The 12340-nt window shown below is 38.0% G+C and overlaps 1 protein-coding gene across 1 annotated transcript in view; it reads right to left on the minus strand.

Annotated features, from left to right (window-relative positions):
• LOC126484349 (NADPH oxidase 5) overlaps positions 1-12340 on the minus strand; it is a 500777-nt gene that overhangs the window by 128449 nt on the left and 359988 nt on the right. Inside the window, exons 7-8 of the mRNA XM_050107810.1 lie at positions 2454-2664; positions 1214-1440 (exon numbers count right to left, since the gene is read on the minus strand). Of these exons, the coding sequence (XP_049963767.1) occupies positions 1214-1440; positions 2454-2664 (438 nt within the window). The remainder of the gene's footprint in view (positions 1-1213; positions 1441-2453; positions 2665-12340) is intronic.

The following is a 12340-nucleotide window of genomic DNA, read 5'->3' on the forward strand; positions in this document are numbered from 1 at the left end:
AATGCATTTGTTGTGCCAGTGGTAAATTGCATTCCTTTTTAGTGGCTTCTTACTGTATTTGATTTTAAACATCCATTGAACAGCTGTAGCACTTTGTTTTTATTATCCCCAACACATAGAAAGTTCACTCTGCATCTGAACTCACCATGTTTGCGACCAGCGCTGACTATCGGCAAATTATCAAACTATGCTATGGCAGTGCACATGAAAAGAAACTTTCAGGGTCTCTCTTCAAAATGACTTATGTATGATATCTGTAGAATGTTTGGTTCTTGTGCAATGAATAATTGAAAGTGTTCCTGGACTTTATGTACACCCTGTAGATGATATCAACAACTTGACATTAAAACCTCTGTACCTTCCTACTTTCCATGCTTCATTCCTTTCTCCTTTCCTGGGCAATATTTGCAGATTCTGTGCCATTTTCAGGTGTTGTTCTCACAATTGTTCCTTTTATTTGCTCCCTTATGTCTGCAGTCATCTCTTCCTTCTCATTACAACAATAATGTTACACTCATCATAGAATAGTTTAAGAAACATACCAATAGTGACAATCTTGGGCATAATGAATGGATGAATGGTACTGGTAACTTAGCACTAATTTGCTGCCAACTTTGGCTACCATTACAAATGAAGGTTGTAATAATGGAAGATATCAGTAGAACACTGACCACAAATAACACAGGGTGGCAATTCTGGGAAACCTGGAAGTCTCAAGGAGTTGAATTATACCTGGAAAAAATCAGGTAAATCTCAGGAAATTTCAGGAATTTTGTAAAATCTCAGGGTATTGTGTGGTTTTTAAACTAACATCAGAATTTAATTTTATTGAGATTTCTATATCACAAAATTTAAAATACATCATATTTATTATTTGAATATTAGTCCACATAGATTACGATTATTAAAAACCGCAGTTAAACTACAGCCAAAAGGAAAGAAAAGTCACTACTGTCAGATGCTCAGGCCTCCTCTCCCCCCCCCCCCCCCCCCCCTCCCTTCCCATCATTCATCATTGCATTCTTTTGTTAAGGACGATAAAGAAATTTATCACCCCTATTTCACAATATTTTCCAGCGAGAAAATTAACTGTATCTACAAATATTGATTTGAATTTGTACAGTTCACTTTCAGGATGGGGAAACACATTTATAACCCCATTTTAGATTTGATACATGGTACAGTGTATTCTATGTAATATGTAGGTACTTACCACAAGCTCTTGCAAAAATGACAAAGGTATTATGATTTCGATACTCAATTGCTCGTGACACGAAGAGAGCAACGTTAATAATGATTACGAACATCAGAAACACCAAATAAACATAATTATTCTTCATATATGGTCGAGTCAGCTGATAGGGAACAAGTGCTGCAAGCCTCCTTGTTAGTGATTTAGGTGGAGCTTTGGGCTTTGGTGGCACTAGCCATCGATCAATGCTGTAAACATAGAAATTCAAGAGTACAGTCAATCTATTTTACAGGAACTACAAATAATCTACATTTAAATACATTGGGTCTGTTACAAGCTGATGGTATAGTCTAGAACACAGAATAAGTTCATAGAAGTCATGTTACATCTTGACTGGTACACTATTTGAGCAGATAAATTGTTGATCTCCACGGACTTAAGGTGCCTCAATTAAACCTCTTCGTACAACTGGAGTCAATAAGACCCCACAAGCACAATGAAAAATTACTTAGTGTCTATATGGCCCCAGTGGTACAGAGATATAAAAAATTCTGATAGGAGGAGGCTTAAGATACTTTCATCAGAGTTTAGTGGTTAAATACTCTCTTCCATGGTAACAGAGAAAGGTATGGTTAAACAGACAAAATTTACCAAACTCCTGTTGTTTTCGATCTTGATGTTATCTGATTAAAACATATGATGTTACTGTAGATGATGCTTAAGACATAAATTTGTATCATTTCAGAGTTCTGTTTTTCGATTGCTTTGATTAGTGATTTCTCAAAAGTTATAAAACACATTCTCAAAATCAGTAAATTCAAGAGGAAGTGGGAACATTACTTCTTCCTGTAACCATGTTCACAAATTTCAAGTGGTTCATCATGCGGCATCCACCCCCTAGATCTATTTGTTCCCTATGCTGATTAAAGTGTAATGTTTCTGCTAGAATAATAGTGAGAACATTCGTAAAAAATTTTTGTATAAAACTGAGTGAAGCAAATAGTTCGCATTCTTCAAATCTTCTCTAACTCAAATGAAACTATTATGGCACTTTTGTAAGAGGCCAGAGTATTTAAGACATTTTCATATAGAACAAACAAAATATACCATTGTGAGTTCAAAGCTCCCAAAAGCCATTGTAATAAAAACAGTGAGGCACAAAACAAAAATGAAAACAAGCAAAATTGCCACATAAATTTACTACCAGTAAAATATATATATTGAAGGCCACATATTCTATAATCTTTTTTTCTCAAAATACCTTATAGTTAAATTTTCCAAAAGGCCTTCATGCTTTTCCAGTTGGTTTTTAAGTGCTTCAAAAGTAATGGCTCCTCTGTTTTCTGGGTCAGCATCTTCAAATAATGCCATAGTTAGGTCATCAATTTGATCCTCACTAAATTTCATTCCATTCTCCTCCATGCATGCTCTCATCACATGCTGCAGTTCCCTGTGCTGAATTAAGCCATCACCTGATTGATAAACAACAAAGAAATAAAAATATATGTTCAGTTTGCAGCAACTTTCTGTTGATACAGTACATTATAGCAAAAAATACAATACCTAACAAACCAGAGGAAAGCTGAAGCTGCACAGCACAAAAGTTTACTACAAAAATATTTTCACATTTAACTTTGATTTTAAGGGTGGTGAAACTTTGAGTTTTGAGATTGGGTAGATATAAATTATACTGTTCGCTGACATTTGCAAAATTTTTGAAAACTTATCAAAAAATGGTAAAGGTGTGAATGGTACCTATTTATGATAACCACAAACATTATTATTATTATTATTATTATTATTTCTTTCCTTTCTCAGACATTATGTCTGGTTAAAAATGGAAAGTGATGCGGACCTTGATCAAGCGTGACTTCCTTTTAACTGTACAGTATGTGTTACATTGCATTTAGGAACTTTCGGGTAATTGAACATGTATCAATAATTACAGATTTCTGTAGTTGTACATATATGTTTGGATGTAGCTGTATTGCTTTGATGTACTGGTCGATATTGTGTGGTATGACTCCTGTAGTTTATAGTATAATTGGTATAATATCAACTTTATCCTGATGCCACATGCCCTTGACTTCCTCAGCCAGTTGGATGTATTTTTCAATTTTTTCTCCTGTTTTCTTCTGTTTATTTGTTGTATTGGGTATGGATATTTCGATTAGTTGTGTTAATTTCTTCTTTTTATTGGCGAGTATGATGTCTGGTTTGTTATGTGGTGGTGTTTTATCTGTTATAATGGTTCTGTTCCAGTATAATTTGTATTCATCATTCTCCAGTACATTTTGTGGTGCATACTTGTATGTGGGAACGTGTTGTTTTATTAGTTTATGTTGTATGGCAAGTTGTTGATGTATTATTTTTGCTACATTGTCATGATTGTCATGTCTTCTGGGGTATTCTGTATTTGCTAGTACTGTACATCCGCTTGTGATGTGATCTACTGTTTCTATTTGTTGTTTGCAAAGTCTGCATTTATCTGTTGCGGTATTGGGATCTTTAATAATACGCTTGCTGTAATATCTGGTGTTTATTGTTTGATCCTGTATTGCAATCATGAATCCTTCTGTCTCACTGTATATATTGCCTTTTCTTAGCCATGTGTTGGATGCATCTTGATCGATGTGTGGCTGTGTTAGATGATACGGGTGCTTGCCATGTAGTGTTTTCTTTTTCCAATTTACTTTCTTTGTATCTGTTGATGTTATATGATCTAAAGGGTTGTAGAAGTGGTTATGAAATTGCTGTGGTGTAGCCGATGTATTCATATGAGTGACTGCTTTGTGTATTTTGCTAGTTTCTGCTCGTTCTAGAAAGAATTTTCTTAAATTATCTACCTGTCCATAATGTAGGTTTTTTATGTCGATAAATCCCCTTCCTCCTTCCTTTCTGCTTAATGTGAATCTTTCTGTTGCTGAATGTGTGTGATGTATTCTATATTTGTGGCATTGTGATCGTGTAAGTGTATTGAGTGCTTCCAGGTCTGTGTTACTCCATTTCACTACTCCAAATGAGTAGGTCAATATTGGTATAGAATAAGTTTTTATAGCTTTTGTCTTGTTTCTTGCTGTCAGTTCTGTTTTCAGTATTTTTGTTAGTCTTTGTTTATATTTCTTTTAGTTCTTCTTTAATATTTGTATTATCTATTCCTATTTTTTGTCTGTATCCTAGATATTTATAGGCATCTGTTTTTTCCATCGCTTCTATGCAGTCACTGTGGTTATCCAATATGTAATCTTCTTGTTTAGTGTGTTTTCCCTCGACTATCCTATTTTTCTTGCATTTGTCTGTTCCAAAAGCCATATTTATATCATTGCTGAATACTTCTGTTATCTTTAGTAATTGGTTGAGTTGTTGATTTGTTGCTGCCAGTAGTTTTAGATCATCCATGTATAGCAAATGTGTGATTTTGTGTTGGTATGTTCCAGTAATATTGTATCAATAATTTGTATTATTTAGGGTGTTGGATAGAGGGTTCAGAGCAAGGCAGAACCAGAAAGGACTTAATGAATCTCCTTGGTACAGGGTGTTTCAAAAATGACCGGTATATTTGAAACGGCAATAAAAACTAAACGAGCAGCGATAGAAATACACCGTTTGTTGCAATATGCTTTGGACACAGTACATTTTCAGGCAGACAAACTTTCGAAATTAACAGTAGTTACAATTTTCAACAACAGATCGCGCTGCAAGTGATGTGAAAGATATAGAAGACAATGCAGTCTGTGGGTGCGCCATTCTGTAAGTCGTCTTTCTGCTGTAAGCGTGTGCTGTTCACAACGTGCAAGTGTGCTGTAGACAACATGGTTTATTCCTCAGAACAGAGGATTTTTCTGGTGTTGGAATTCCACCGCCTAGAACACAGTGTTGTTGCAACAAGACGAAGTTTTCAATGGAGGTTTAATGTAACCAAAGGACCGAAAAGCGATACAATAAAGGATCTGTTTGAAAAATTTCAACAGACTGGGAACGTGATGGATGAACGTGCTGGAAAGGTAGGGCGACTGCCTACGGCAACCACAGAGGGCAATGCGCAGCTAGTGCAGCAGGTGATCCAACAGCGGCCTCGGGTTTCCGTTCGCCGTGTTGGAGCTGCGGTCCAAATGACGCCAACGTCCACGTATCGTCTCATGCGCCAGAGTTTACATCTCTATCCGTACAAAATTCAAACGCGGCAACCCCTCAGCGCTGCTACCATTGCTGCACGAGAGACATTCGCTAATGATATAGTGCACAGGATTGACGACGGCGATATGCATGTGGGCAGCATTTGGTTTACTGACGAAGCTTATTTTTACCTGGATGGCTTTGTCAATAAACAGAACTGGCGCATATGGGGAACCGAAAAGCCCAATGTTGCAGTGCCATCGTCCCTGCATCCTCAAAAAGTACTGGTCTGGGCCGCCATTTCTTCCAAAGGAATCATTGGCCCATTTTTCAGATCCGAAACGATTACTGCATCACGCTATCTGGACATTCTTCGTAAATTTGTGGCGGTACAAACTGCCTTAGACGACACTGCGAACACCTCGTGGTTTATGCAAGATGGTGCCCGGCCACATCGCACGGCCGACGTCTTTAATTTCCTGAATGAATATTTCGATGATCGTGTGATTGCTTTGGGCTATCCGAAACATACAGGAGGCGGCGTGGATTGGCCTCCCTATTCGCCAGACATGAACCCCTGTGACTTCTTTCTGTGGGGACACTTGAAAGATTAGGTGTACCGCCAGAATCCAGAAACAATTGAACAGCTGAAGCAGTACATCTACATCTACATCTACATCTACATCGATACTCCGCAAGCCACCCAACGGTGTGTGGCGGAGGGCACTTTACGTGCCACTGTCATTACCTCCCTTCTCATCTGCATGTGAAGCCATTCTGCCAGACACGTTGTCAAAGCTTCAGGTAATTTCATTCAGAGACTACGCCATATTATTGCTATGCATGGTGGATATGTGGAAAATATCGTACTATAGAGTTTCCCAGACCGCAGCGCCATCTGTTGTTGAAAATTGTAACTACTGTAATTTCGAAAGTTTGTCTGCCTGAAAATGTACTGTTGTCCCAAGCATATTGCAACAAACCGTGTATTTCTATCGCTGTTCAGTTAATTTTGTATTGCCGTTTCAAATATACTGGTCATTTTTGAAACACCCTGTATATTCCACACTTAATCTGTACTGGCTGTGATGTGACATTATTTGAATTTGTTTGGATATTAAGTGTGGTTTTCCAATTTTTCATTACTATGTTTAGGAACTGTATCAATTTAGGATCTACTTTGTATATTTCCAATATTTGTAGTAACCATGAGTGGGGTTCACTATCAAAAGCTTTTTGGTAATCAATGTATGCATAGTGCAGTGACCTTTGTTTAGTTTTAGCTTGATATGTCACCTCTGCATCTATTATCAGTTGCTCTTTACATCCTCCTGCTCCTTTGCAACAGCCTTTTTGTTCTTCATTTATAATTTTGATCTGTGTTGTATGTGTCATTAATTTCTGTGTAATGACTGAAGTTAATATTTTGTATATTGTTGGTAGGCATGTTATGGGGTGATATTTTGCTGGGTTTGCTGTGTCTGCTCGATCTTTAGGTTTCAGATAAGTTATTGCATGTGTAAGTGTATCAGGGAATGTGTATGGGTCTGCAGTGTAACTGTTAAATAATTTAGTTAGATGTGAATGTGTTGAGATGAACTTCTTTATCCAGAAATTTGATATTTTATCATTTCCAGGGGTTTTCCAATTGTGAGTAGAATTAATTGCTCGGGTGACTTCATGTTGCAAAATTATCACTTCAGGCATTTGTGGTATCATCTTGTATGAGTCTGTTTCTGCTTGTGTCCACCGTGCGTGTCTTACGTTGTACCGGGTTTGACCATATGCTGCTCCAGAAGTGTTCCATGTCTGTTAGGTTTGGTGGATGGGCTATTTTAATGTGTGTGTTATCTAATGTCTGGTAAAATTTCCTTTGGTTTGTGTTGAATGTTTGGTTTTGTTTCCTTCTATTTTCACTTTTTTTGTATCTTCTAAGTCGTTTGGCCAATGCTTGTAATTTCTGCTTCTTTTCATCTAATTGCTCTATCGCTTCTTGTTGTGAGATGTTACCTAACCTTTTTCGTTTTTGTCTGATATTTCATTTCTTAGAAATTGTGTTAGCTGTCCGATGTCTTTTCTCAGTTTTTCTATTCTGATCTGTAGCCTGTGTTGCCATGCTGGTTTTGTGAGTTTCTTCTGTGTGTTGGTTGGTTCTGATCTCTGCCTAGTGTGTATATTTAGTGTAGTGAGTGCTCCTATATAAACCAGTAGTTTTAACTCTTCCATAGTTGTATTTTCTTTTATTTTGTTGCGCACGATTGTGTTGATAGTAGTTGTTGTTGTTTCGACTTGTGGGTTATTTGGTGGTCTATACAAGAATGGTCTAATGTCTGTATTTGTGTCTTTGTATTCTATATATGTCAACTGAAATTTTTCTTCTATATCTAACATGTGTGTCACTTCGTGTTCTATTTGTGCTTGTTCTGGTGGCTGTCTTAAGATTTCGTTTTCCTCTAATTGTTTAATTGATGCATGTCGGTCTTTGTTTGTTTGCTCTGGGATGTTTGAGTCCATTACTGTGTTTTCTTCTTCTTCTGATTGCACATTATTTTGTTCCAGTATTTGTTGTACTTGATGTTTGATGTTTTCTAATTCTGACTGGGGTATCCTGTTATTTTTGATTATTACACGGATCTGATTGGCTAGTCATTGTTCTGTTAAAAATTTTAATTCTGGGTATATAGTAATAAATGTTGTGCATACTTGTGATCTGTATCCAGTTGTGTTGGTTCCTAAGTTTGTTGCTTGGTAATAACAGAACATGAGGTGTCGGTTAACTTCATCTGACCATCTCATCCTCTGTCTTTTCCTTCTAGTGTGGTTGCAGGAAGCATATCCTGCAAAACACCTCTATTTGGATTTAAATCATTTTCCGTGTGGCTAGCAGTGTCGTTACCACTGTGGACGGGCATAGGGTTCAAGCGTCGTCCCTGACCATGACAGCGCCTGTCCGAGGCTTCATTAGTTCTCTCCGGAACCAACTAATCACACTATCATAATCTGTATCTCAGTAAATTTACAAAAGTCCTGAAATGTCTAAAATGTTCACCAGAGTAACTGAAATTTACAACTCTGATGATTAAAGTGAATCAATAGGCAACACTGTTAAGAAAGGAATAATAGCTATAAAACTAAATGTTTTCTACAGCTGGTGAGAAGATTGACATACAAGAATCAGATGTTTTTAGTAATTATTCTCAAATGTTTCTGCAAACCTTTGATTTTGGTGTGTAGTGTTGCTGTGGTGTTTCTCATGGTATACACTTGAAGAAGTCATATAGTCCTGCACCAATTTGTAACATGTCTAGAAGGTTGATTTTGTTATACAGTACAACAGCAGGTGATGGTTTAAGCTGGTTTATAAACCTGATGACAAATAATTTTCTATCTGCATTTATCAAATAAAAAGCTCCACACCATCCACGCCTTCAACACAGTTGTCAGTATCCCACCCTTGATATATTATGCTTGTAATTGGACAATGTACACTGCATATGAACATTTGAATTCCTATTTTGTGATATTTCAATTTGTGACTCTGTAGAGCATTATTACAGCATGAATGATGCATTACATTAAACTGTATAAGCTTTCAACATTTATTCTATAGATAATCTATTACCTTTGTTAGCATGTAACCTGTGAAATGTGTTGGAAGATGTTTGAATGTGTGTGCCATTATTGTTAATTTAAGACACGGTAGTTCCAGAAGAACAAGAGACTCAAGAAAATAAATAAATCATGCCATAGGTATCAATCAGAAAACCTGCCATTATCCAGTCAATACACTACCCAAATGTTGAAGTGGGGATTCAGTAACAACTTTGAGTCTTTTGTTCATAAAATAATGAAACAAAAGCTACTGCCACCACATGCAGCTCTCCACATTCGTCTATACTATGCAAGTGACTATCTCTTCTTTACTACCGCAAGACACATCCACTAAACTAGCTTACTTAAGGCAATCCTTGGGCTGCTGCTACAGTTTTTACCCCACAAGTTCCTTCATTTACCAAATTGGAGCAATTTCTTGATGCCACACAATGTTTTCTATCAAATGAGCCTTTCTTTTAGACAGAGTGTGTGAAATTTCTTCTCTCTGCAGTCTTATTTATTATCTCCTCATTCATTATCTGCTATATCCACATAAGAATCAGTATTATTCTGTAGGAGTGCATTTCAAAAGATTCTATTCTCTTCATGTATGCACAATTGATCATCCGTGTTCCACTTCTGTACAAGGAATTGCTCCAGATAAATACTTTCAGAGTAGGCTTTCTTAACATAAATTTACGAGGGCAGTTCAATAAGTAATGCAACACATTTTTTTTCTGAAACAGGGGTTGTTTTATTCAGCATTGAAATACACCAGGTTATTCCCCAATCTTTTAGCTACACAACACTATTTTTCAACGTAATGTCCATTCAATGCTACGGCCTTACGCCACCTTGAAATGAGGGCCTGTATGCCTGCACGGTACCATTCCACTGGTCGATGTCGGAGCCAACGTCGTACTGCATCAATAACTTCATCATCCGCGTAGTGCCTCCCACGGATTGCGTCCTTCATTGGGCCAAACATATGGAAATCCGACGGTGCGAGATCGGAGCTGTAGGGTGCATGAGGAAGAACAGTCCACTGAAGTTTTGTGAGCTCCTCTCGAGTGCGAAGACTTGTGTGAGGTCTTGCGTTGTCATGAAGAAGGAGAAGTTCGTTCAGATTTTTGTGCCTACGAACACGCTGAAGTCTTTTCGTCAGTTTCTGAAGAGTAGCACAACATACTTCACAGTTGATCGTTTGACCATGGGGAAGGACATCGAACAGAATAATCCCTTCAGCGTCCCAGGATACTGTAACCATGACTTTACCGTCTGAGGGTATGGCTTTAAACTTTTTCTTGGTAGGGGAGTGGGTGTGGCGCCACTCCATTGATTGCCATTTTGTTTCAGGTTCGAAGTGATGAACCCATGTTTCATCGCCTGTAACAAACTTTGACAAGAAATTGTCACCCTCAGCCACATGACGAGCAAGCGATTCCGCACAGATGGTTCTCCTTTGCTCTTTATGGTGTTCGGTTAGACAACGAGGGACCCAGCGGGAACAAACCTTTGAATATCCCAACTGGTGAACAATTGTGACAGCACTACCAACAGAGATGTCAAGTTGAGCACTGAGTTGTTTGATGGTGATCCGTCGATCATCTCGAACGAGTGTGTTCGCACGCTCCGCCATTGCAGGAGTCACAGCTGTGCACGGCCGGCCCGCACGCGGGAGATCAGACAGTCTTGCTTGACCTTGCGGCGATGATGACACACGCTTTGCCCAACGACTCACCGTGCTTTTGTCCACTGCCAGATCACCGTAGACATTCTGCAAGCGCCTATGAATATCTGAGATGCCCTGGTTTTCCGCCAAAAGTAACTCTATCACTGCCCGTTGTTTGCAACGCACATCCGTTACAGACGCCATTTTAACAGCTCCGTACAGCGCTGCCACCTGTCGGAAGTCAATGAAACTATACGAGACGAAGCGGGAATGTTTGAAAATATTCCACAGGAAAATTCTGGTTTTTTCAACCAAAATTGGCCGAGAAAAAAAATGTGTTGCATTACTTATTGAACTGCCCTCGTATATTAGACTTTAAAATTTCTCTTTTTCAGAAAACCCTCCTTTGCTGTTGTTAGTCTGAATTTTATATTCCCCACTACTTTGGCCATCATCAGTTATTTTGCTGTCAGAATAACAAAACTGGTCTACTAATTTTGTTGTTGTTGTTGTTGTTGTTGTTGTTCTCTTCAGTCCCGAGACTGGTTTGATGCAGCTCTCCATGCTACTCTATCTTGTGCAAGCTTCTTCATCTCCGAGTACCTACTGCAACCTACATCCTTCTGAATCTCCTTAGTGTATTCATCTCTTGGTCTCCCTCTACGATTTTTACCCTCCACGCTGCCCTCCAGTACTAAATTGGTGATCCCTTGATGCCTCAGAACATGTCCTACCAACCGATCCCTTCTTTATTCTCTCATTTTCTCATTTATTTTCTCATCATCTTAATTATTTATCTTTGTTTTATTTTGTTGTTGTTCATATTGCAGTCTCTTTTGAAGTCACTATCCAGTCTGTTCAACCGAACTACCAAATCCTCTTAATCATCACTTGAAAACGTGTGGTTACAATGAATTAAAATAGTTTTATAACTGCCAACAATATTTAACTTTCTAATAATTAAGCCAGTCCGCAGTACTGACCAATCACTGCATAACAACTACTTTTTTTGTCAAACGTTGTACTTTCTGTGTGAGTAGGAGTATTAATAACCCTGGTATGCAACAGATAATACCAATGTGTATGTTTAAAAAAGTGTGCTTTCATACCATTTTTCTCTTTGTATTCATCCTATTTAACAGTCACCGCTAATGTCAGCTGAATTGCAGCCTGTAGTTCTAATATGTTTACTTTATGCTTAAACTTTACACAATTACAAACTTAGGGAACATATTTAGCAATTTCTGTGGGTTTTAGACACTGATTTTGTGACAAACAATGAAAAATAAATTCAACAATCCAATGGATTAATTACAGTTTTCAAAGTGCTGGGCATGGCAAGATATCTCGTGAAGCATTAGTAAGGTCTTCTCTGAAACCTATGTAGAGCAGCTGGTTCAAAAGCCATGCCTAATGGAAATATGACAAAAATGTAGTAATGGAGGTCCTGGTAGGCTGTAAAAAATTTAGAGCACAAAGGATACCACTCAACAAATAATCCTGCTTTCAGACAAAATCATCCACAAAACCAATAAGTTTTCACCCTTTTTTTGTGCGCTTGTTGAAGACCTAATGGCAATGACCTCTTTGAGGTGGTCTATATTGCAACTTGTGTTAGTGACCATGAGGTAGTTGCAGCAACAGTGATTGCTTAGTGTAGCTAAAACAAGTACTAAGATTTACATGTTTGGTACAGCAGCTGAAGTGGCAGCTTTGTCATATCTCAAAGAGAAACTCCAAGGAGGATGTGCGTATATGTCTCTTGT

This window comes from Schistocerca serialis, chromosome 6 (assembly GCF_023864345.2).
Source record: "Schistocerca serialis cubense isolate TAMUIC-IGC-003099 chromosome 6, iqSchSeri2.2, whole genome shotgun sequence".
NCBI lineage: Eukaryota > Metazoa > Arthropoda > Insecta > Orthoptera > Acrididae > Schistocerca > Schistocerca serialis.